This window comes from Podarcis vaucheri, assembly GCF_965113315.1.
Source record: "Podarcis vaucheri genome assembly, chromosome: 17".
NCBI lineage: Eukaryota > Metazoa > Chordata > Lepidosauria > Squamata > Lacertidae > Podarcis > Podarcis vaucheri.
In genome coordinates this window covers 41524062-41550532 of record NC_138755.1, presented here as the reverse complement: position 1 = coordinate 41550532, position 26471 = coordinate 41524062, and the positions used below count along the sequence as shown (strand labels likewise).

General features: G+C 44.2%; 1 protein-coding gene across 22 annotated transcripts in view; it reads right to left on the bottom strand.

The window, feature by feature from the left end:
* Positions 1–26471, bottom strand: part of ADGRL3 (adhesion G protein-coupled receptor L3) — a 574776-nt gene that overhangs the window by 168094 nt on the left and 380211 nt on the right. For all 22 annotated transcript variants that reach the window (XM_082206024.1, XM_082206018.1, XM_082206034.1 and 19 more), the window contains one exon: positions 25321–25401. In XM_082206024.1, the coding sequence (XP_082062150.1) occupies positions 25321–25401 (81 nt within the window). The remainder of the gene's footprint in view (positions 1–25320; positions 25402–26471) is intronic.

Below are 26471 nucleotides of genomic sequence, written 5' to 3'. Positions count from 1 at the left end.
GAAAAACTCTTTACCATTGAAAAGCAACTCATTGAGTTTCCAAAGGGATGTTATGAGATGATGAGATGTTTTTAAATGGTGCTTCAATCATGGCCTGAGAAATTATTTTATTCTCTGCCCCCACCCCCACTCCTTACTCTGAAATAAAAGGAAAGGGGATTGGATATAAGCAGGTATCACTTCTGAAAAGAGGATTAAGGACATTTCCTCTAGGGGAGGTCAGGTGGACAGGCTGTGTACTCTCACCGAGTGTTTCTTTACAGGCTTGGAAGGGGTTTATGCATCTGGAAATGTACATAATGTGCATAAGGATTTTCCTTCACTAGATGAAAAAGAGAGTCAAGTAAGCTCAGAAATTTTGTTTCTAACAGCAGCCTGCTAGCTGCCTCTGGAAACCTCACAAGCAGTGCATAAAACAATGGTCTCTCCTATCATTTCTCACAAACCATAGTTAATGATCGTGGCTAGTAACTATTGATAGAATTATCCGCCATGAATTTGTCTAATTCTTTCTAAACCCCAACAAGTATATTTACTGTGTGTTCTATGGCCTGCTTCTAAGGCCTCTCTAGTAAAAGCTGCATAAAACAATCCCATGGCATCCCAAACTTCTGGGGAACGTCAGTGTCTTTGTTGCCATCGCGCATCCCTTTTCAAAGGAGCAGATGATAGCAGCCTTGCACAGCAGAATGATGTCAGACAAAGTTTTCCCTAGGTGCAAACTGGGAACAACAATGACAAACATAATTAGGGCTCTGTTAAAACGCCTTCCCAGTGATTTGCTGGTGATTGCTCAGAGCTGTTGCTTATGGAGCAGAATGCGACCAATTCTGGCCCTGTTGTAGGAAGAGAACCCTGGCTGCCTTGTGGGACATCTTCGGGAGAAGAAAAGGCTAAGGAGTAAACCCTACACAAATCCAGACTGGGGCCCCTAAGGCAGCTGGATGATGCCTTGTATGCCTCCTTCGGGCAACTTCTGCAGCCATGCTGGTGCCAAAACTATTGATCTGTTTTTCTTTGGCCCGCATCAGAGAGGCCCAGAGGGGGGTCTTGTCTTCTGGGCAGCCCAGGATCTCCAGACACACTGCCCAAGGGAAGCCACTTTGGTGCTGCTAATGCAGCAAAAGCAATGCAGGAGGCAGTAGTTGCAAGTTGACAGTCTCTGCAGCCACAGCAGGCGCTGTGACTCTCCAGTGGTTTGACTTTGCCCCCGGAGGTGCACTCCATTGTCTCTTGAGACAGATGGATGCCAACAACAACATGTGGGAGGAGAGCACAGCTAATGAAATGGCCATGGCTCAGTAGTAGGACACATGCAAAAATGCCCACCCTGGCATCGCCAAGCAGGGCTGGGAAATAGGACTGTCTTAAACCACTGCCAGCCAAAATGGACAACACTGAGCTAAATGGACCACTGGTATAAAAGCAGAAGTTTTCAGCCTTTTTGAGTCCACGGCGCTCCCTTGACCAACTACATTCTTTCTGGAGCACCCCTGTGGGCCTCAGGAGCCCAGTTCTGTCACCCCTTGCCTGCAGAGCTGGCAGCCTCTCACCCTTTTCCCTTCAGCCTCCTCTCATCTCCCCTCTCCTTGGGAGTCCTCTGAGCAGCCACTGCTGCTGCCCTGGTCTGTGAGCTGCCCCCCCTTTCCCCAAAGAAAGGCACCTCCTCACACTGCCCCACAGGGGCCTGAGACTTGTCTGTCTGTTCCCAAGAGCAAGGGCTGGTGGACTGGCTGGCTGGGCTCCCTCGCCCGCTTGCTTGCTTACTCCGAGGTCGCCTCAGCTCCTGGCAATCCAGCACCCCCTGGCCAGCCCCAGAGGCGCCATTCACCTGCAGAACTTGTAGCCAGGGCTGCTGCAACAAACAGCTGTGCAAGCCTTTGGGAGGCAGAGATGCAAGAGGGCATCAGAGGAGGGAGGGAAGGAAAGGCGGACAGAGGCCAGTGCTGCCTGCGGCACCCCTGAGCATCATTCAAGGCACCCCAGGGTGCCACGGCACACTGGTTGAAAACCACTGGTATAAAACGTCTTCCTGTGTTCCTATCACCTAAATTTATTTCTTATCTGTACAACACAAGATGACAGCAGCTTCTGCTGATGTCTCTGCACACTCTGTTTGGATAGATAATGGAAGCTTAGTTTAGCTGGCCAAAGCGTAAGCCGACGGGACTGATATTCTGAGTATTTTGCAATCATTTGTTTAATTAGCTGAGGGTCCTTGGGGAGAGGTTCATGAAATGGCATACTACCAAAGTCTGATGCAAAACCTTTTTTTGCTTATACGGCGGAGACTCGGAATAAAGAGTTTTAAGAAGCTCCAGTGAATTGAGCTCCTATTTAATTATCAGTTAATTATTTTAATAATCCGCCGAAGAACAAAAGATAAATCCATTGAAGAAGATGCGGGTGAACAAGGGGCGCTCACCTGAGGTTTGTATCCTATTTGAACTCCTTTTTTGGAGGTTCTAAAAGAGGAGACTCCTTCTAGAGCAGAGGAGGGGGGCACACAGCTCCCCCATCACATTAGCAGGTGAGCTTGATAGCTTGTTCAGGTGTACAACTGAATGTCAGAGAAACTCAGGGCTGGCCTGAGATATTTTGGCACCAGAGGCAAACCACAAAATGGCATCCCACTGCCAGAGGAGAAGGGAGGGAGTGAAGAATGACGTCAGGAACAAGAGGGAAATAAATATCTACATTAGGATCCTGCTGTCTGATGTAGTCGCCTCACCTTATCCCACGGGTGGGCTGGCTCTGGAAAAAGTACCCTTTCATACAATTAAGAGAACAAAGTAGGTTGCCTTCTCTAGGGTGGCCAGTTAAGCATCACCGGAAAAAGAGGAGGAACGAAGACACAGATTTGCAAAAAGTAAAAACAAACAAATCCAGTTTCTCACTCATAGGTATACATATACATCTAGAAAGACTATGAACAGGTGAGTCATGTAACTGCATGATCAGCCTGCTATCTAGGTGTTAACCAAATCGGGCCTTCAACTAGAGGACACCTTCAGATGGAGAGCTATCCCTTGTAGAGTAGAGCACAAGGCCATTCTAGTCCTCTTCCTAGATTTGTACATGGCCAAAAATGGCTGCTATCTTTCACAGAAGTTAGTCCGGATCCACACTTATATTAGTCCACAGTCTTCTCTCACCTTCTACAATGGTACAATGCATGGAGACATCACACAGAATCATAGAATTGTAGACTTTGAATGGACCCCAGAGGGTCATCCATACCCATCAAAGCAGGAATCTCAACTGCTCCCCCAAATCAAGTAAATAAATAAAAATACTTAATTAACTGACCAACTGCGTTACATATAACTTGGTTCTGCCTCTCCCCCCCATAAAGCCTGGCTACACCAATGCAACACGTGGTCCCCTCACTCAATTTAAAACCATACTGGACCCTGCTTATCTTTGCAAATGTGCTAGCAGTCAGTGCGGGACCTTGTGTGATGCTGAAAGTCAATGCTACCCCCCCACCTCTCATGCTCCATTCTAAGGCATAGTTGCGGCATCCCCTGTGCCCAGTAACAACTAGTAGCTGCATTCTGGTTCGTTTGCATTTACCATATAGATTTAACTAACTACATGCTCCAATATTTTGGCCACCTCATGAGAAGAGAAGACTCCCTGGAAAAGATGTTGGGAAAGATGGAGGGCACAAGGAGAAGGGGACAACAGAGGACGAGATGGTGGGACAGTGTTCTCGAAGCTACCAGCATGAGTTTGACCAAACTGCGGGAGGCAGTGGAAGACAGGAGGGCCTGGCGTGCTCTAGTCCATGGGGTCACGAAGAGTCGGACACGACTAAACAACAACAACAACAACAACTACATGCTGGTCTAAATTGAATGACACAATGTTCTTGAATCTTCTTGTCCTGTAATAAATCTCTTTGCTGTGGATTTTGGTTAAAGTCCCCTGTGCACATTTGGGTTTACATGTGTGATTTACTCTACACATGTACATGTGGACACATGTTTGTCTTTGAAACAACAGCCAGTGGATAATTTATGGACAGAAGCACTGACAAACCAATTCTCTCTCCTGCAAACTAAATGATGTAGTCTTGAGGAGGCCAATGAGATGGCAAAAACTAAGCATTCGTCTACAAAATATTAGTCTAGGTCTCCAATCCTGTAATCCAACTGTGGGACCTAAAAGCCTCATCTTTTGAACCAGTTGGAGAAGATTAAAGCTTACTCTGCTACCAATGAGCTCTCTGCAGGTCGAGTTTCCATGTCCTATGCTTTAGGAAAGGGGTCAGCAAGCTTTCTCAGCAGGGGGCCAGTCCACTGTCCCTCAGACCTTGTGGGGGGCCGGACTATAATTTTTTTTTTGGGGGGGGGGAATGAACGAATTCCTATGCCCCACAAATAACCCAGAGATGCATTTTAAATAAAAGGACACATTCTACTCATGTAAAACACGCTGATTCCTGGACCGTCTGCAGGCCGAATTTAGAAGGCGATTGGGCCGGATCCTGCCCCCGGGGCTTAGGTTGCCTACCTGTGGTCATGAATATAGAAGCATCAGACACTTAGGAATTTTAGCTGCATGTTGAGGGGGGAAAGGAAGGTGTGATCTTGCTGCTGGGTTTGGACTCCAAGCTGGACCCAAAGTCTGTTAGCAATTCCTGGATCTTGCCAGAAAGGAACCAGCCCATATGTAGTATTCTGGACTTGCACCTTTTGTATGTGAAATTTTAAATAAAATAACATTGTTCAAATCATACAGTTATCATATTTAAGAAGCCGTGAAGTTACTCCAATAAACTTAGGTTCAAAAAAAAGGACACATTCTACTCATGCAAAAACATGATGATTCCTGGACCGTCCGCGGGCTGGACTGAGAAGGCAATTGGGCAGGATTTGGCCCCTGGCCTTAGTTTGCCTACCCATGCTTTAGGAGTTAAAATTCCAAAGAAATTGCAAGCTTTCCACAACACTTTCCTATTTATATGCAAACATGACAAAAAAAAAATGCGCACTTCGCATTAGTGTTTACTTTTAACAACAACAGAAACGCAACGCTGCTATTTGCTTCTGCCATCAGTTTCTGGAATCATTTGCATATTCCTTCCATTTATTTGCACAAGGAGCTGGAAGCTACTCCATGTAAAAACACTCGCATGTCTTTTAGGGAATGTTGACACTAGACGGAAACGGCACAGAAAGAAAGTGCAAAGCATTTTAGTCACACACTGCTGCCCCGAAGCTAAATATTCTTTAGAAATTAAGTGGAAAGGAGATAATATGAAAAAAGGCAAAGTAGCTGATGTTATAAAGAGATAATCAGCGGAAAGGAGGCACAAATGGGAGTGTGCCAATAAAACGGGAGTGTTATCTAGAGACAGATTGTAGGAAGGCTGGGCTTCAGATGTCCGGTTCATTGCTTTGTGCTCCCTGGCTGGCAAAGCTTTTCTCATTTTTCTGGAGTTTTTTTTGGTATTCTCACCTCATGCTATCTGATTCAGACAATAATGCGGCTGTGGTGAGTGCTTCTGAAGTTAAATATCTGAACGTAATAAGAGGCCTGCAAGATCAGACAAAAAGTGAATCCAGTCCAGCATCTTATTCTCACAGTGTTCACCCAGAGATGCCCCAGCGGAACCCAGAAGCAGAACAATGGGGCACCAGCACTCTCCCCAGGAACTGGCATTCAAAGGCGACTCTAATACTGAAGCCTGCTTCTTGGGAGAAAAGCGAAGACAAACCTTGACAGCATCATCTTAAAAAGCAGAGACATCACCTTGCTGACAAAGGTCCGTATAGTTAAAGCTATGGTTTTCCCAATAGTGATGTATGGAAGTGAGAGCTGGACCATCAAGAAGGCTGATCGCCGAAGAATTGATGCTTTTGAATTCTGGTGCTGGAGGAGACTCTTGAGAGTCCCATGGACTGCAAGAAGATCAAACCTCTCCATTCTGAAGGAAATCAGCCCAGAGTGTTCACTGGAAGGACAGATCCTGAAGCTGAGGCTCCAATACTTTGGCCACCTCATGAGAAGAGAAGACTCCCAGGAAAAGACCCTGATGTTGGGAAAGATGGAGGGCACAATGAGAAGGGGACGACAGAGGACGAGATGGTGGGACAGTGGTCTCAAAGCTACCAACGTGAGTTTGACCAAACTGCGGGAGGCAGTGGAAGACAGGAGTGCCTGGCGTGCTCTAGTTCATGGGGTCACAAAGAGTCGGACACGACTAAACGACTGAACAACAACAACAAATTCCAAATCATGGAAAGTGCCTCCACGGAGCCAGCTGGTTCTCATCAGGAGCAAGATGGCTGATCAGCAGCAGCTGGAGTCACTTTGCCTTCTGCTTCTTCAGGCTGCTGCTCAGCAGGTGAAGCTGACTCCTGGCCCATGACAGCCATCTCCAATTGTTCAGGTACCATAAGAATAAAAAACGGGTCTAGAAATGTACTGGAGACCAGGAACCAAGTGCTGACATAATAGGTGAGCAACATCCAGTCCGTCAGAAATCACACAGTTCTCAACCAGCTGGACTGACAGGTTTGACTACCTGTTTGTAACACCCCACTGCACCTCATTGCATACGCAGAATCTGTTTCTCCTTGTGAATATATCACTGTGACTATGGCATCATTTGCTTATGACCTCGGTGATTCTGTAGCTTCAGCGACTGATTAATTAACTATTCCTTCTATTCATCTTTTGGATTCTGGGCCTCTAAGGAAATACTGAAGGATTAACTTCAGAGATTTTCTGTACAACCTTGATTAAGCTGAGAGTCTTATGCTTCAGTCAGTGGAGTTCTTAAGAATAATAAAACTTGTCGTAAAGTCACAAGCAACTCTGCATTCCCCTCTTGACTGACAATTAGAAGTCACCGGGGATGAGTATTTACTAATTTATGTCTGGCAGGGACTTCAGAATTGGCTTTCAAATAGCTATAACGGTTATTTTTTATTCTCCTGTCCAATAAATCAATACCACTTTTCATGGATGAGGCATCTACTACCCCTGTCAGTTGCTAATGGCATCACTAATCACTAAATTTTTTTTTTTTGCCACATTTACCAGTAGGTGTCTGATAAGACACAGGGGCTGTGAAATAAAATACTAATTATCAAAATGATCGCAATGACAGCTGATTCATTAATAGTAGCTTATGTGTAGTTATTTCAGAAGAACAACGGAGCAGTTCAATGCGTATCTACGCAGGAATAGGTCTCGTTGAGTTAAATGGGACAGACCCTCATTTGGGCTTGCAACGTTAAAAGAAAATATCATCTCACAGTTTAAGCCAAAGCAATTTCTAAACTCGCAGGACAGCTAACTATTCCTCTTAGTAATAAATATCTTTTTAAATCAGAGGTCTGCTTGGAAAAGCTTCACTGCACTGTTTTAGGTCACTAATGGATATGTCAGGCCAAGTGTTCCCAAGCTGTGGTCTGTGGATTTGTGGTTGAAGGTGGGAGATGGCACGACAAATATCTGTATTGATTTCCAATTGTACTTTTATTTCTTCTTCTATTTTTTATATTGTATTTTGCTGTATTGCAATTTGAATTCTATGGAATTCAAATTGTAATACAATAAAAAACGCAATATATAAGAAATAAACGAATATATAAGAAATAAAAGAAGCGATAAAAATACAATGGAAAATTGCACCACATTACAATTGCTACTTCAGGCAGAAAAACCCTTCGGTGGTTTTCAGGTGGTTCATGGCAAGTTGGGATTTGGAACCCATGTGAGGCCACAGATAATTATGAAGATACTGAAAATAGTTTTATTGGTTCTGTCTGATTTGTGCTGTTGTTAATTTTAACTTGATTTACATGTTTTTTTTTATTGTACATTTCTGAGTTGTTGATAAAAATGGTGCCATTCTCTGGTCATCCCAACCAACTAACTCATCCAATGAAGGGATGAGGAATTTGTGGTCTTTCCATTTTTCTTGGATTCCATCTCCCTTAATTTCTAACTGTTGGCCATGACTGCTGGGACTAGAAGAGTCCAACAACTTCTGAAGGGACACAGGTTCCTCGACTCTGACCTAGAGATTTGACACATATATAGATTAATATGCCTTTCTGCCATCATGGAAAGAACTAATAGCAAGTTAGCAAAATTGTACCATTCAAACGGAGAAAGTATAAGATCAGAGCATTAATACCCTATCTGTTGTGTGTGTTAAGTTTTCCTCTGGGGTGGGCAGGGGGAGTATAAATTATCTTCTTGACATGTTGTTACATACAATTATATCCAACATAATGCAGTTATAATGGCAGGCATTTGCACATTGCCCATCTACCAGGTGCAATCATGACAGGCCACACAAATCATCTGGAGAAAATGTGAAAATGGACCACTCTTCTGATTAAGGACTACCACACGTTTATTAATTTAACAGCTTGTCTTCAGCTTTGTCCATCTGCTCCTTCAAATGTTTGTTGGCTCTACATTTACTTTAGGAGAACTGTATCCAAACTGATTTATATAATGCCTGGTTTCGAGCGTGTAGAACCATCACCTGGCTGCCAGACCAGACCGGACCAGGGAGCACATTTTCATGTGGCATTATTTTGTTGCTGCTTTTCCGGAAACTAGCAACTACACTGGTACCTCGGGTTACATACACTTCAGGTTACAGACTCCGTTAACCCAGAAATAGTACCTCGGGTTAAGAACTTTGCTTCAGGATGAGAACAGAAATCATGCTCCGGCGGCGCGGTGGCAGCGGGAGGCCCCATTAGTTAAAGTGGTGCTTCAGGTTAAGAACAGGTTCAGGGTAAGAACGGACCTCCAGAACGAATTAAGTGCGTAACCAGAGGTACCACTGTACTGTACTACATAAGAAAATGAGAAGTTCTACCTGTGATAATCTCAGCTGAAAATAGTATAAAAGGTACATTGATTTATTTAAAGTTAAAATATTCCACAACCACTTCAGTCTTCCCAACCAAAGAGAACAAACAGCACTTCCTTCCTTAAACAAGTGAAAGCATATCTTTCAAAGCGGCGGGTACAAAACGCTTCCTTGGTGCAACTGTAAAAGCAGAGACTACCACTATTACTATGACTTAATGTGATGCATGAACTAGGCCAATGTTTCAAAATTAAATGAGCCATCAGAAGCTGCCTATAGATATGTATGAAATACAAGCAAAAGTGAAGTATACAAAGGGTGAATTTATTAGTGCAGCAATTTCCTTAAGCAACATAAAGGGAAAAGGAGAGTTAGAGTAGAAAGCATTACAGTTAGAAAAGGAATATATATAGAGAGAGGTGACCAAGAAAACCTATGTAAACTAGGTGCATATATACATGTATTGGATGATCAATATATACTGATGAAACTAAGGAAGTGCTTTTGTATATTTGTTTGTTTTAAATAATACATTTTTGGAGGGAGGAGTAATAAAGCAGCCTGTTATTACAATATGTCCCATCTACTTACATATAACACTCAAGTTGGCAAATCATTTGAAACAAAGACAATAGACAAGTTATGCTATCTGTCTGGATTGGTAACAGAAACATTACTTCCTTTAATGAGGGCATTTTAAATTAATTTCTTCATTGTTACACCATCAGCTAAGCCAGATCTGTCTTACCAGTTATTTCTTGAATAATACTATACATAAGATGGATCAACATGATCTGAATGAGTTAAGTTCAAGAAAGTAAGTGACTGAGACATGGGGAAATATCTGGGACTGGGTAGGTTTAATAACTGGTTGTTATGAGAGGCTTCAGACTATGGTAGCAACTCGATTCATTCCTTCTGTTTCATAGGTGCAGCTTCATTGATTCATGGTAAAAGGTAAAACAACTGCAATTACCGTATTTTTTGCACCATAACACTCACTTTTTTCCTCCTAGAAAGTAAGGGGAAATGTCTGTGCGTGTTATGGAGCAAATGCCTGAGGTGGTGGTGGGGATCTGCTGCAGTCGTGAGCAGAGGATCCATGGTTCCCCTTCCTTCCCTCCTCCGTGGTTACAAAGCATGGATTCACATGGATCCTCAGGATTTTTGCATTGGGCTACTCCAAACTCACTGCCAGATCACATGTCTGTGGCCACAGCATGAACCACAAAAATCATATATCCACTATTTCGTTTAGAATATTTTTTTTCTTGTTTTCCTCCTCTAAAAACTATGTGCGTGTTATGGCCTGGTGCGTGTTATAGAGCGAAAAATACGGTAGTTGTAAAGATGGATTAAGACCCTTAAAACACCTGCTCATTTAGACCAGGTGAGAGGAGAAGAAGAAGAAGAAGAAGAAGAAGAAGAGGAGGAGGAGGAGGAGGAGGAGGAGGAAGAAGAAGAAGAAGAAGAAGAAGAAGAAGAAGAAGAAGAAGAAGAGGAGGAGGAGGAGTTTGGATTTGATATCCCGCCTTTCACTCCCTTTAAGGAGTCTCAAAGCGGCTAACATTCTCCTTTCCCTTCCTGCCCCACAACAAACACTCTGTGAGGTGAGTGGGGCTAAGAAACTTCAAAGAAGTGTGACTGGCCCAAGGTCACCCAGCAGCTGCATGTGGAGGAGCGGAGATGCGAACCTGGTTCCCCAGATTACGAGTCCACTGCTCCTAACCACTACACCACACTGACCTTTGGTCCTCCACATGTTGCCAAACTGCAACTCCCATCACCCCTGGCTGTCAGCCACGCTAGCTGGGGCTGATGGTTGTTGTAGTTCAATAACATCTGGAGGGCCAAAGGTTCCCACACAGCTGATACGGACCAAATTCCATTCCAGCCATTGTCACTGCTGGACAACTGCTTATGACCCCTTTTACTTTTCAGGATTGCACCATGACACATACAACGAACAAGAAATCATTGCATATCAAGTTCTGCTGGAGGTCCTTACAGGGGATGAGTAAGAATGATCACACACTTCTGCTTGTCCTACCACTTCCCACCCAATAAAACCTGCTCTGGAACAAATGTCAATCACCTGTCCCATACCTTCTGATTGTCTTGACATTCTTGGGTGCCATTGTGTGCTTCAGGGCTAAGGGGCTGCACATAGAGTGTAAAACTGGGGCCTTGGACTCTTCCACTCTCTTTCTTGGTGAATATGGCTGGGTTAATGGATTAGGTCAGCCATGGCCAAACTTGGCCCTCCAGATGTTTTTGGACACCATCCCTAGCTAACAGGACCAGTGGTCAGGGATGATGGGAACTGTAGTCCCAAAACATCTGGGGGGGGCAAGTTTGGCCATGCCTGGATTAGGTTAATGGATTGGGCAGCCGGAGGGCTTTCAGAAAGTCCCCTCTGGTGGCCAGATAGCTCCAGGGTTTGGTGGCCTTTGGGCAAGCTCACTTCCTTCTTGCTACTGCTGCTTTGCCTATTCACTTGCCCTCTTCTTTTAGACCCAATCTGCAGAGCTACCCAGAGGGAAATGGCAAAGTGGGTGTTGGTTGCTGCTCTTTCTTCCTGCACCTCTCACACATTGAGGAGGCAGAGGAGAAGCAGGGGCCGGGGGCTGCAGGAAATGACCATGGTGGCTGTATGGTAGGAAAGGCAGATGAACCCTTCCTGCTTTCCGTCTTCCATCTCTGACATGGCTGTTGCTGGTGAAGCATGCAAAAGTTGTATTTTGCCTGCGCCCCACAATCCCCCCAGGTAAGACTCAAACAGGTATGGCTTGCTCTCCATTCCAATGGTGTCCCCACTGAGCTAACAAGGTTGGCTCCTTTAAGAACGTGGCTGCCTTGAGCCAGTTTCTTCTTAGCGGTGCTTTCTGCGCCGTGCCCTGCTTAGTCAAAAGAGCCTTCATTTGTTGTCTGTACGTGTGAACGCTTTAAGGGAATTCATGTGCGCACACTATGAATATACTGCCCTATATGAATACACTATATAACAAATTATATAATGGTAAATGAATAAAGGTTAAATACTTCTGTTAAGAATTAGACACTGGAGCCAAGCGATTCTATGCCCAGAAATCCACCAGGGAATCACCCTGGCAGATGTTCTGCTGTGTCTGAGTCTGAGAGTGGAGGGTAAATTCAAAGAAAAACAAATTACATACTAAGCCGTGACAACAGACATACCTGGGGAAGTTATGCCAGTAGCAATCAATTGGGGACCATGCCTCCAATGACATTCACCAGCTGCCCACAGACACCGTCAGGCAGTGAGCTCATGCTCTCCATGCCATACCCCAAGAAACACCTTTGCATCACCCCACCCCACGGGGTAATGCAGTTGCACACGCAGAATCACAGAATTGGAAGGGACCCGGGGGATCATCTAGTTCAACTGTCGCTTACGGGGATAGAACCTGCAACCTTTGTGTTCTCAGCAACACACTCACCAACTGAGCTATCCATTACTTATATACCAAGGAGGCAGCTGGTTCAAATACCCTACAGCAGTGGTTCTCAAAGGGTGTGGCAAGAGAGAATGGCAAGCGTGGCAGGAATGTTAGACAGGGCACCTAGAACAAGAAGGGTTAGCAATGTGCTCTAGTTTCCATGTGTGCACATTGCAAAGTGCTCCCTTTTTGTGCAAAGCACCCCTTCTCCTGTTTCATTTTAAGTTGAGCTACACCAGAGACATCACCTTGCCAACAAAGGTCCGTATAGTTAAAGCTCTGGTTTTCCCAGTAGTGATGTGTGGAAGTGAGAGCTGGACCACAAAGAAGGCTGATCGCCGAAGAATGGATGCTTTTGAATTATGGTGTTGGAGGAGACTCTTGAGGGTCCCATGGACTGCAATATGATCCAACCTCTCCATTCTGAAGGAAATCAGCCCTGAGCGCTCACTGGAAGGACAGATCCTGAAGCTGAGGCTCCAGTACTTTGGCCACCTCATGAGAAGAGAAGACTCCCTGGAAAAGACCCTGATGCTGGGAAAGATGGAGGGCACAAGGAGAAGGGGACGACAGAGGATGAGATGGTTGGACAGTGTTCTCGAAGCTACCAGCATGGGTTTGACCATGTGGAAGACAGGAGGGCCTGGCGTGTTCTGGTCCAGGAGGTCACGAAGAGGCGGACACGACTAAACAACTAAACAGCAACAACACCAGCATGAACGAGCACGTAGGCTAGGAGTGGGGGAAACCAAGCAAAACCAAAAATCCAGTTACCTCTTGTTGACAGCATCTTGTTATGCCACAGGCCTGTTTCTCAAAATCCTAGGGTGGCGAATCTGGCTCTTCAGAGTGACCCTTTTCAGCGCAGAGGGCTCTCCTGTTGAGCAAAGAGCCCTTTCTCCATAGCTGCCCACTACCATCCTTGTGAATACCAAGTATTCAGGACCAGAGGCCAGAGATACAGCCCCATGATTATCTATTACATTTGTATCTCGCCCACATTGACTTCTATGGGAGGAGAATTTCTTATACCAGTCTGGGGCCAGGGTCATTGCAGGGTTTAGGCACTACCAGCCCTACATCTGCACCACAACCCATTTTCAGAGACTCCACTGGCAGGACTTGGCTGGGGGAGCCTTTCCTCACTTGGGGGGGGGGCTTTTGGCAGTGTTCTGGGGAGGGGAGGCGACACCAGCATCGCTTTCATCCTGCCGATGTACCTTCGTCTCCACTGGCTGCATGACACTAACATTACTTTCTTGATTTCAGTGCCTTGTGAAATCAAAAGCGAAACAGGAACTAATTGTTACCCATAAACTCAAATGATATATAGAATAGATTTGAACAAATCAAGGCTCTCCTCTTGCCCTGTTTGGGTTCAGGGAAAACATATTTTCTTCCAACTTCTTTATTAGGACATGAGTTGATGGGCTGATTGTTTATTAAACAAGGCAAGATTTTGTTAAGCAACTGCTGGAACATATTTTGGCAAGAATAAAGCTCAGAGAATCCAGTCTGCAAGAAGAGATTAGTATAACTCAGTACTGCATATCCATTAAAAATTGCCAGGAAAGTTTTCTGGGCTTGAGTTCAGAAATGCTTTCTTTCTTTCTTGCAAGTGATGGTGGGGGCAGCAGTTGCAGTCTGTGGGGAAAGAACAGCAGGGTTCACTTTTCCATCTCCTAGTTGCAACAGGTAGCAGCCCATGAAGGAACCAAGCCTGATAGCAGATTGCAAGGGCTATGAAGGCAAGGCATTCATTTGACAAAGGAAATGGCCAGAATTCCATGACCATCAGCATAACATGAACTTTACAAGCGGTGTTTTTAAGTATCGGCTTACCTCAGGGTTGGCTAGGTTGGTGCCTGCCCAGAGCGCAAGTCCAGGGGACACAAAAACCATGCCTCTCCACTCTGGCTTGGAGTGCCTGCTCATTCACATGCTCTGGGCGCATAGCTGTCAACTTACAGATTTGAAAATAAGGGACCAGCAGCCTCGAAAATAAGGGATCAGCAGCCAAAATAAGGGATTTTCCAAACGTAGGTATGTTCAGCTTCTGAGCCCCTCTGAGCCAAAGGCAGAAAGCCCAGCCAGCAGCCAAACGAAGCCTCAAGTGGTGGTTCCCACAGCGCAGCAACCCGGCAAAGGAGATGCAGCAAGGAAAACCACCGTCACCTCTCTGCTGGGAAGCGCTGAGCAAAGGCGAGTCCCCAGGCAACGCGGCCGATTTGATTGGCACAAGGCATGCAAGCTCCACCCCCCCAGTCATTCTTAGACTCCTTATTGGGTGAGCAACGCAGCCAAGCAACACAGTTGGAGCCTCCCTCCTCCCTGGCCGTCAGGGAGGGAGGGAGAGGAGCTGCTTCCTTTGAAACCCGGGAAATTTAAGGGACATCATCAATAAGGGACAGCAGCGGGACACGGCGCTGGGATAAGGGTCTGTCTCGACAAATAAGGGACGGTTGACAGCTATGTCTGGGTGGCAAGGTGAGGTGTGCAGGCTCCTCTGGCCTCCTCAGTGAAGGAATCTAGTCGCTGGCGTGGGCAGCTGCAGCAGCCCTGCAGGGTCCCCTCCCCAGTAAGCTGGTGATGAGAGGGGAGTGCCCAGCAAGGTTTTGAGAGAGCCAGGAGAGTTGCAGGAGGAGGAAAAAGGAAAGGAGGAGGAAGAAGGGAAAGCAGCAAGTGCAGGGAGGGAGGCAGATAGACAGACCAACAGAGCAGGTGATGGAGGAGGGGAGGCGGAGCACAGCAGACCCCACCCGGATGGCTGCAGAGGAAGTCACTGGTGGAGCAGAAAAGGGGATGAAATGCAAACTTTTTGAGTTTCTGGTCCATGGTCTCTCCCAGCCAAAATAGCTCCTTGCCAAGGGCAAAGGGAACTGAGATACTCCTCTGTTTTTAAGGCATTAACAAAGACCTAGTACAGCGGGTGGCGCTGTGGGTTAAACCACAGAGCCTAGGACTTGCCAATCAGAAGGTCGGCGGTTCGAATCCCTTATGGCAGGGTGAGCTCCCGTTGCTCAGTCCCAGCTCCTGCCAACCTAGCAGTTCGAAAGCACGTCAAAGTGCAAGTAGATAAATAGGTACCACTCCGGCGGGAAGGTAAACGGCGTTTCCATGCGCTGCTCTGGTTCGCCAGAAGCGGCTTAGTCCTGCTGGCCACATGACCCGGAAGCTGTATGCCGGCTCCCTTGGCCAGTAAAGTGAGATGAGCGCTGCAACCCCAGAGTCGGCCACAACTGGACCTAACGGTCAGGGGTCCCTTTACCTTTACCTGGTACAGTGGTACCTTGGGTTAAGTACTTAATTCGTTCCGGAGGTCCATTCTTAACCTGAAACTGTTCTCAACCTGAAGCACCACTTTAGCTAATGGGGCCTCCCGCTACCGCCGCACCACCGGAGCATGATTTCTGTTCTCGTCCTGAAGCAAAGTTCTTAACCTGAGGTACTATTTCTGGGTTAGCGGAGTCTGTAACCTGAAGCGTATGTAACCTGAAGCGTATGTAACCGTACTCACATTGAGGTATTGTTTCAACTATACCCCCTTCTCCTTATTTTTTTTGGGTTACACAGTAAACAGATAAACAAGGAGCAGTACAACTATTGTCTCCCCATTCAATTCATAGTCTTTTTCACAGTTCTTAATTTACATTTGGTGAGAGACACTTCCGTCGCAGACACTTTCTGTTAAACTGAGTGCACTATAACACACACACAGACACTTTTATGTCTGCAGTCAGATAAGTAGAATTCTGCAAACCAAAACATGGCATTGATTACAAGGCTGGAACGCATGTTACAAAACAGACATCGAAGTTTTCAAAAACAATGATTAAATATTGCTCAGGTGAAGCATATAAGGACAAAAGAGCACCAAAATTATAAAAAGAAAAAGGACTGTGAAGTGGGATGCACCAAAAATGACCAGAGCAAGACAACATCTCAAATTTCATTCCTACTTCAGGATAAACAGTGCACAATTAAACTTAACAATTGGGATAGCTTAAGTGAGTGATTTAAGTTTCGTAACTCAAGAAAAAATAATAATAAGCAAATCTTTGCAATCTAGGTAAACATGTATTCCTGGTCCAAGAGTTGCGATCTTCAATTGTACCTTAATGCTGAAGTAAAATGCATACAGCAGAGAGCAGTTCCCTCAGTCCTTGATCATGAGAAAACACACAGTAGCAAGAATTTTAAAAACCTGTCGAGATAGGCTTAGGGGACCTTCTATCATAACCAGTTTGGTGCTTTTCGGCATACCCTATCTTCCATGAGGGACGCGGGTGGTGCTGTGGGTTAAACCACAGAGCCTAGGGCTTGCTGATCAGAAGGTCGGCGGTTCGATTCCCTGCGACAGGGTGAGCTCCCGTTGCTCAGTCCCTGCTCCTGCCAATCTAGCAGTTCGAAAGCATGTCAGAGTGCAAGTAGATAAATAGGTACTACTCCGCTGGGAAGGTAAACGGCGTTTCCGTGCGCTGCTCTGGTTCGCCAGAAGTGGCTTAGTCATGCTGGCCACATGACCCGGAAGCTGTACGCCAGCTCCCTCGGCCAGTAAAGCGAGATGAGCGCCACAACCCCAGAGTCGCCCACAACTGGACCTAATGGTCAGGGGTCCCTTTACCTTTCTTCCATAAGTCTACCCCGCCCCTCATAAAAGCATGATGTCCAACAAATGATGTTGGACCCAAACTCCTCAACCAGCATGACCAATAGTCAGGGATGATCACAGTGGTGTAGCATGGGTTGTCAGTACCCAGGGCTGCACAGAGAGGTGGTGGGATGGAGGGAAACGGACAGAGAATGCATGCGCATTCAACTGCCTAGCAGTGTCCACATCACCCGGAAGATCGCGACTGCAGAGATAAGGAAAGAGTCATTCCATTGTCTGCAGAGGTCACTTCCTGGTTTGCATGCAGAAGCCATTTTCAGTGGAGCCCAGTGGCAGAATCACACAGCTGTATTGAGGCAGCAGTGGGTGTTGAAATTTTGCGTCCCTAAATTTTGCTCCAGGGGCAATTGCCCCTGTGCCCTGCCACCCTCCGCCACTGGACGATGGGAGTTGTAGTCCAACAAGAGCTACATTAAAGATGCCAGAGAAGTAAAACAGAATAAAAAGGTAACAGATGGTTTTTCTGATTCTAAAGCACACTCTTCTGAGGCCTCACATACCAGATCATAACTCTTTTAATCTCCTGGTAACGTTCAGAATTCAAATAGCAAAAGGGTAGAACTTGCGAGAATTGTCATTTTGATTACCCAGTAAGGCATCATCTACACTGACGTTTAAGAAACAGCAAGGGATGTTCTTGACAGTTACAGTCCCCAAAGATCTTACACATTCCTCCAGACACATCAGCAGCCCTGGGAAATATTATGCTACGCGTTTAAAGAAGAACAAACACACTTTCCAAGGCCTGCGGAAGGAGATAATTACTTTACAGGTTTGGTCAGGATCCTCAAGGATATGCTGTTGAACATCGGGTAATTTTGCAGGAGTAAATCTCCCTTCTCTCTCTTCCTTCATTCAGCAACCACAACTCTGATCCAAAGAGTCTCTCAGACCCCATAATTAAATGAAGATAGTGCCAGCTCAAAAAGCATTTAAACAGCCTTGTAATGGGTGACCGTTTTCAGAATTTGTTATTTCACAGCTAGCATTCCTATATAAAACCGTTACATAAACGCAGTTCTTAATTTCGTTTTTCAACCTAACCCAATGGATTTGAGGTAATCTGTCGGTCATTTCTGAAGCTGCTGAATGGATGCCATTTCACTCCAGTAGAGCTCCACTCCAAGAATAATCTCTCCACACTGTAGAATCGTGAATTTCTCTTCCCTCGTGGGAGAGATACGTGCATTTGGAGATAGCTCAGATATAGTGCAAGAGGCCAATTCTGCTTGATCCACCATTAACCCTTCTCTCAATCTCTATGGACACCCAGGATCAAGTCTTCCTCAAAGAGGTCAAATTGTTACTGATAGTGGCGGGTAGCATGGAAATCACACCAAACTGGAAAACTTCTTTATACCTTGATTCAATTTTCTGTGAAACAGAAAGTTTTCTATTCCTATGCTTACTCCCCATTTGTTCTCTCATTAAATGACAGCATGTTCCACCAATATAAAAAGAGAACTGTTCCTGTTGGCAGATTTACGTGTAGCTGCTGCTTAGAAAAAAAAAAAAAAGGTTGTGAAAATTCACTACAACTGATGTTTACCTGCATTATTTATGCCTGCAATGCATTTTCGGTGTCTTTCTGTGCAATGATGCTGGCACGTAAGCTGTGTGTAAACTCCACTAGTTTACTAGCACATTAGTGTCATCCTACATTACAAGGTAATTACTTCAAACCACTGCTCCGTACCGAAACATAGTGAATCCTGTAAATCACTTAAGAAAGCCGGATGCTGAATCAGCACTCACAATTAATGTTGACTCTATTTCGGTACTTCCCATTAACTAAGAATATTTAAAAAGATTAGTTGCACGTATTAGTTGCGCTATTAAACACCAGTTTAAACCTATTTCTAGTCAAGCAAACATACCATTGACACTATTTTATGGGATTGCTAGTGCTTATTCGTAAACATATTAATTCTACAGGAAGCAGAGACAAGCCTTCTTTGGCATGTGGGAAATGGTTGCCATTGGTAGCCAGAGACAGAAAAGACACAAACGCTTGTTTGTTTTATTCTGCTACAAGGCCACCGTCCAACTTGTTGCTTCTTTTCCTTCTCAGTTTCCCTTGCACAGCCTCAGTTTGGAGGTGCAATGACATACTGTATTTTCCCATGTATAAGACTAGGTTTCTTCCCTAAAAAATAGTGTCAAAAATTAGGGGCCATCTCCACCCATTTTCTTAAATCTGATTCCCCCCAAATAGGGGGTGTCTCATGCATGGGGGCATCTTATAGACGGAAAAATACGGTTCCCACCACTTTGACAATGGCTTGCATTGAGATGGCCAACTCAATGGTTTTGTGAAAATCAATAACTTCCATTGTTTTAGTAAGGGATACAATGCTGCTTACATCTGAAGGGTGCTCAGTCTTTGTACTTGCATTCCACAATGAGAGGGTCTGGAAATGATTAAGAGGTCACTGGACAAGTGGCCGGACAATTGCACCCTCTTATGTACTTTCTAACGGAACTGGCTAATCTTGCCCTGTGTTGAAATTGTGTTTTTTCCCCACTGTTCATTTTTACAGGCAGATTAAAAGGGATTGAAGCTAAAGCGAAGGGCTTTGTAATGGTACCAGCAGAAGCAAATTAACATACAGGAGTCTTTGAAGTTTTATTTCCCCTAGAGATAATCCTTATGTTTTGAAATCATGACATTATATTGGTGATATTTCTCATTTGGGATAGCGATACTACTAGGTTAAATTCTTTCTTTCTTTTTAACTGACAGTCTCAGAGACTCCAGTATCAGATTTGAAATATATTTCAGTGAAACAAATTGAAATTATCTGCCCATTAAGAGCATTAGTAAGACAGGAAAATTACAGAACTGTGACAAAGAAAACCTACAGATTATAACACTTTCCTGAATTTTCAAAGTTCACAACCTAGACTTATAAAGAGAAAAATATTGTGGGTTGATTTTTGAGAAAACACAGGAATTGTGTGGAGAGGTCACACAAAAAGAAGACAGAAATGGAGACTATTCAAAATATATCATCCTTAAAACACTCCAAAAAGCCCAAATAAACTTCTGCTCCAAATAAAGCACGGTTGGGTGACACAACAGAATGACAGCTCACAAAGACAAGGACTGAGGAAGCCAGACATAGTGGTGAGTATTGGACAAACCGCAAATATAACTGACGCACAAGTGGTAGGTGAACAGGTGGACCTGCGGAGGGTTCATGCCCCCAAAGTCCAATTTTTTTTTGCTCCCCCCTTTTTCTAAGCCGCTAAGCCACTAATAGCCTTTTAGCCGCTAATCCGCCAAACCTTTAATAGCTGCTAAGCTTTTAATAGCCGCTAAACAGCTAACAGCGCTAATCCGCTAATAGGGTTGCTTCGCAAGACGAAGAAACCGCTAGACAAAGAGACTCGCGGAACGGATTAATTTCGTCTTGCGAGGCACCACTGTACTTAACGCAAGTTGTGACTCCCGTGCACGGCCATGTTGCGTCTTGCCTCATCATTCCCAGTCTGGTTGAAACTGCAGAGTGCATTTGTTGAGTCCTCAACGAAGTTAAAGTTCTCTGCAAATCAAACTTAGGCCAAATCCAATATATCATTTTCAAGGCCATGGCTGAATTTATCATGGCAAGCTGCCAGAAGGTTAATTTAGCTTTACCCTACCCCCAAAAGACAAGCCTTTTAGTTTGTGTGTGTGTGTGTGTGTGTGTGTGTGTGAGAGAGAGAGAGAGAGAGAGAGAGAGAGAGAGAGAGAGAGAGAGAGTTTTTGAGGAGGGAGACCCCCCAACAGGGACAAGGGCTCAAATCCCACATTTGTCAAAAGATTCCTGCCTTGCGGGGGGCTGGACTAGATGATCCTAGTGGGCCCTTCCAACTCAATTCTATGATTTTATGAATGCAAAATACAAGCTGCAGAACTGCACCAGACAAGAAATCCGTGGGCTGGCTTATGCAAACCATTCACAGACAAAGCTACTGATTGCTGGTGATTATAGAGCATCAAGGAAGGGTCTCAGGTCTGCAGAAAACTAGGGGTTGCCAAGGTGACGGGGAGGGGTGTCAGGTGATAGGAAAGAGTGTCATCTTGCAGAAGGCTTGGGTTTTGGGAGAGGTGCACTGGGAAGAAGGAGGACAAAGACCAGACCTCCACGAGCTGCTGGACAGGCTAGAACTCTGTGCGGGGCCCAGAGGTCAGTACAGTGGTACCTCTGGTTGCGAACGGGATCCATTCCGGAGCTCCGTTCGCAACATGAGCAGAACGCAACCCGCGCCTGCAGGTCGCAATTCGCCGCGCTTCTGTGCATGCGTGTGACGTCATTTTGAGCGTCTGCGCATGCGTGAGCGGTGAAACCTGGAAATAACCCTTTCCGGTACTTCCAGGTTGCTGCGGGACGCAACCTGAAAAGACGTAACCCGAAGCAAACGTAACAAGAGGTGTGACTGTACAGTGGTACCTCAGGTCAAGAACTTAATTCGTTCCGGAGGTCCGTTCTTAACCTGAAACTGTTCTTAACCTGAAGCACCACTTTAGCTAATGGGGCCTCCTGCTGCCGCCGCACCGCCGGAGCACAATTTCTGAAGCAAAGTTCTTAACCTGAGGCACTATTTCTGGGTTAGCGGAGTCTGTAACCTGAATCGTATGTAACCCGAGGTACCACTGTACTATCTTGGCTCTGGCTGGAGGAGGCTGCACTGCAAGACTGGGAGCTGTGACTGACTGCTGCTTTGGAACGAAGCTTGCTGAAGCTATGACAGAGGCAATGAGAGACATTCTTGGGGTACAGTGGTATCTCTGGTTATGAACTTAATTCGTTCCGGAGGTCCGTTCTTAACCTGAAACTGTTCTTAATCTGAGGTACCACTTTAGCTAATGAGGCCTCCTGCTGCCGCCACACGATTTCTGCTCTCATCCTGAAGTAAAGTTCTTAACCCATGGTACTACTTCCGGGTTAGCGGAGTCTATAACCCAAAGTTTGTAACCCAAGGTGTTTGTAACCTGAGGAACCACTGAATAACGTTCTGCATTCCCTCCACTGTAGACTTAACAGGTGTAAATATTGAGATAATAAACCATATTTCAGAAAGACACCAGTCTCTGCTGTTCCTCCACCTTCCCAACACAAACTCAGCCCTGCCTAAGTGCCGGGAACCCCTGGAATTTCGCACCACTCATGAAGACTGGGGTGGCGTGTAACTATATATATATATATATATATATATATATATATATATATATATATATATATATGCAGGTTTTGGTGTCTTCGGGTGTCTTCCCGTGTAAGAGTCGGGGTGTCTGGGCGACGTTTCGACGAGGTCTCACTCGTCATCTTCAGGCTGGTGCTTTCGGCTTCTTGTTACTGGAAGCCGAAAGCACCAGCCTGAAGATGACGAGTGAGACCTCGTCGAAACGTCGCCCAGACACCCCGACTCTTACACGGGAAGACACCCGAAGACACCAAAACCTGCATTCCTGTACCCGTGAAAATCTACGAAAGCATATATATATATATATATATATATATATATATATATATATATATATATATATCCTTGAAGAATTGCTTATTTTTTATTATTATTATTAATATTTTATTAAGTTTTATCAATAGAAAAGTTCAGAAAAATACAAAACAAAGAAAAATACAAAATTACAAAATACAAAAATACAAACATTAAACACGAAAAAGAATAAGAAAAAACACATATAAAAGAAAACAAAACTCCCTCTTTTTTGATTTCTCATCTTTAGTTAACTTATTTTCCTGACTTCCTCACGCCTCCCTTTTTTTGTATCCCTTTTGAAAATTGGTTCAGCAAGTTCATATCCTATTAATTTATCTATTATCAATCCCATCTTACATTTTACCTCGTTGCTAGAACCCCTTCAATTCATTTCAGTGTCATCTGCATCTTGAAGAATTGCTTAAACTCACCCCCCCAAACCAGTAGCTGTGTTACACATAAGTAATTCCCAGAAGCAAATTGTGTGACTGCAGCAATTGAACAATTGATCTCATTGCCTGGTCTGAAACAGGTTGAACTTTTGTAAGTGTTCCAGCTGAGACCACTGCAAGGCTTTAGGGCCACCCATGGCTTGTTTATTTACTTGCTATTTATTTTAAATATATATATATTTGTATTATCGCAGTATCATAAACATATATCACAGTGGTTTACAACAATATATAAACATAGAACTTTCTTCCCCTGCTCCAAGGAGCCTTGAGCACAGAGGCAGTAGGTGGTGGAAGCTCAAAAGATCCTCCACCAAATCCAAATCCCTTCTGAGATCCAAAATAAATCCTCTGCTTGAAGCATATTAGCTACATTGGCACTAATATGGGGTCCCTGTACATTTCCGAGCGCAATTCAAAGTGTTGCTGCTGACCTTTAAAGCCCTAAACGGCCTCAAAGGCCCAGTATGCCTGAAGGAGCATCTCCACCCCCATCGTTCAGCCCGGACACTGAGGTCCAACTCCGAGGGTCTTCTGGAGGTTCCCTCACTGCGAGAAGCGAGGCAGAGGGCCTTCTCAGTGGTGCCCTGTGGAACGCCTTCCCATCGGATGTCAAGGAAATAAACAACTATCTGACTTTTAGAAGACACCTGAAGGCATCCCTGTTTAGAGAAGTTTTAATGTTTGATGTTTTGACATTTTTTTTAATATTCTGTTGGGAGCCCCCCAGAGTGGCTAGGGAAACCCAGCCAGATGGGCAGGGTAGTAGTAGTAATAATAACCATCATCTCATCCACCTCCTTTCTGCAATATTTAACACATTCTCACCACCCATTTTCTCCTCTAGCTGCAACACAGTTAGTCCAAAGAGCAACCCAGTAATAGATGTTTGGTGATCATTGGCTGCGAATCCGTTTCAAAACTTGGCATTAAAATGAGGTCAATCTAAAGAGACAACGCAATCAAGCAGACTGCTTCACAACTGGAAACCAAGATGTAGAACTCTCTGGCATTCCCTGGGGGGCTGACAATTCAAGGCTTACCAATTATGCTTATAAACCAATGGCAAAAGCCTAAAACCATACCTATCAACATGCTGATCCTGTGACTTGACTGGTGACAAAAGGCAAGATTAATCATTCAACTTGAATCCAAGAGTCACAGGGAGACCACCAATTAATCACTGCCAAGAGTAGCATTTAAGTCCTCCGTAAACAGCAAATGAAACTGCAGCCTCCAGAAGAATTCCTACCAGCTGCTCAAAACATGCATTTATTTTTGTCATTTATATGCCATCCAATTAACCAGGTCCTCTTGGTGGTTCACACATTCAAAACCAATAAAATAGGAATGGAATCAAAACGAAAATCAATCAGCACAAAAACTGTACCAGCGCAAATAAAGTCCATATCACCTTATACAGACCAGGAAAAATAAGAACCACCCCTTTGTGGAATGCAAACATTTACACATAATATGGAGCCTTGTGCAGTGGAGATTGGAACACCTCATAAGTGAGGTCAATAATGCCAGCGATAACAGATCCCAAACAAGCCCCAAAATAATAACCGGATTCTTGACTAAAGGGGGAGACTGAGGCTAAGATTTAGCAAAGTTCATTTTGCCTGTATTTTTCTCTTTGCCTTCTTCCAAGTATCTCAAATATGAAAAGCTTCCCATGGTTTACAACCTCCTTACTCTTTCCTTTGTTTCTCACTACTTTAATGGAGGTATTTTTTTAAAAAAATGTGTATTGTCATTTAAAAAACAAAAGCAAAACAGACTTGTGGAGGTGGAGAGGCTGTTGCTGCTTTTATTCATCTCGACTTCTTCTTCTGCCACTTCCTGATTTTGAATGAAAGGGAGAGGAACTGCAACCAAGAATTACCGTATTTTTCGCTCCATAAGACGCACACACGTTTCCCCTTACTTTTTAGGAGGGAAAAAGTGAGTCTTATAGAGCAAAAAATACGGTACATTTATCCCCTTTGGAGTACAAGCTGGAACAGGAAGTGGGTGCCATTCATGTTCCCATCGTTGCCACTCCTTTAGCAGTGCCTTGCAATGAATGGGGCACTTCACATCTCCCCTGACTGTCCAAGCAAACCAACAAAGAAGGCGCTATATACCAGATATATTCTGTTTATATTTTTGAAGGTTTTTCTTTCAGAACTTTTCCCAAGTGGGATATAGATCTGGCGGACTGGTTCCAAAGAACGCTGCAACTCAGAGAACGTGACGGATGCATCCAAGGCAAAGAATGAGCCTGGGATGCTTCAAAGCTGTTAAATTGCAACCCACTTGGGACAGAATACCCTTCGTGGGGGCAGTAATGTAGCCAAACTGTGCTGAGTCCATGAATCCTTTCGCCCAAGAATTATTACGCTGCTAACTCACCCTTAAACGATTGCCTCTCGAGGTCCGAGTCCAGGTGAATGGGAGGAACCAGGTAGGAAACTTGGCCGTGGTGTACCTGCCCTGTGGAAAAACAAGATGGATGAACGTCTAGTATTTGAATGTGAACTGTTGGTAGAGATTAATAAATCAGAGGAAGATTATAGTACACCAGAGAAATAATATAAGGCATCAACCTATTTTAACAGGTCTGGATAAACGGAATATCTCTGAAAAGGGACTTTCAAAAAGACACAAAATGTCTTAATCAACTAATTTAGGTAAACAAATAAAATACAAATGGAATAAGCAGAGCCCGCTATTTGCTTTTCAACTAAAAGCAACAACAAAAGGGGAAAATTCCCCAACTAAAGTTGGTAAACGATACAGTCAAAACTTCAGGGAAGAAGTCAGTAGAATCCTTAAAATATTAGTCTATATTATAGAAATCAAATAACCTCAATAAAGGAGTAATATTGAAGTTTATATCTGAAATAAATATTCCAAAATTAACTGAGGGAGATCAGGAGCTACTGAATGAGCCCACCCCCAACAGTGAAATACTATAAGTCATAAAGGCTTTGAATGAGAATATGGTGCTAGGCTGTGAAAGTTTATCATCAATCTATAAAATCTTTCATGATTTCCTACAGACCTATATCACCGCTGAACAATGACTAGAAGATATTCACTGGCATTTCGGCAAAAAGATTAAATGGTATAAATACATACAACAAGATCAAAGAGGGATTTTACGGAAGGGAAATATTAGGGACATAACGAAAACACAACATACCGTGGACTAAAAATTGTTTCATTTTTTATGTGTTTTGTGATTTAGCATATATTATTTGTAGGTTCATTAGTTTGTCATATTCTTTTATGATTTTGTGTGTTATATTGGCTTAACTTCAAACCTGTTATTGTGTACGCTACTACTATGCAAATTCCAGTTTTCGGTGTTTTACAATTCCTATTTTGGAAATACGATGTTTGTTTTCCTTGTTAAAAAATTAATATAGAATATTAATTTAAAAGGAAAAAAAGAAAGGAAGACAGATCTTCCTACTATCATCTATGTTATCAATCTTGGTTTAAGAAACCCTGGCAATTAATACAAGTGATAAGGAAACAGAAAAAGGACACTTTTATTT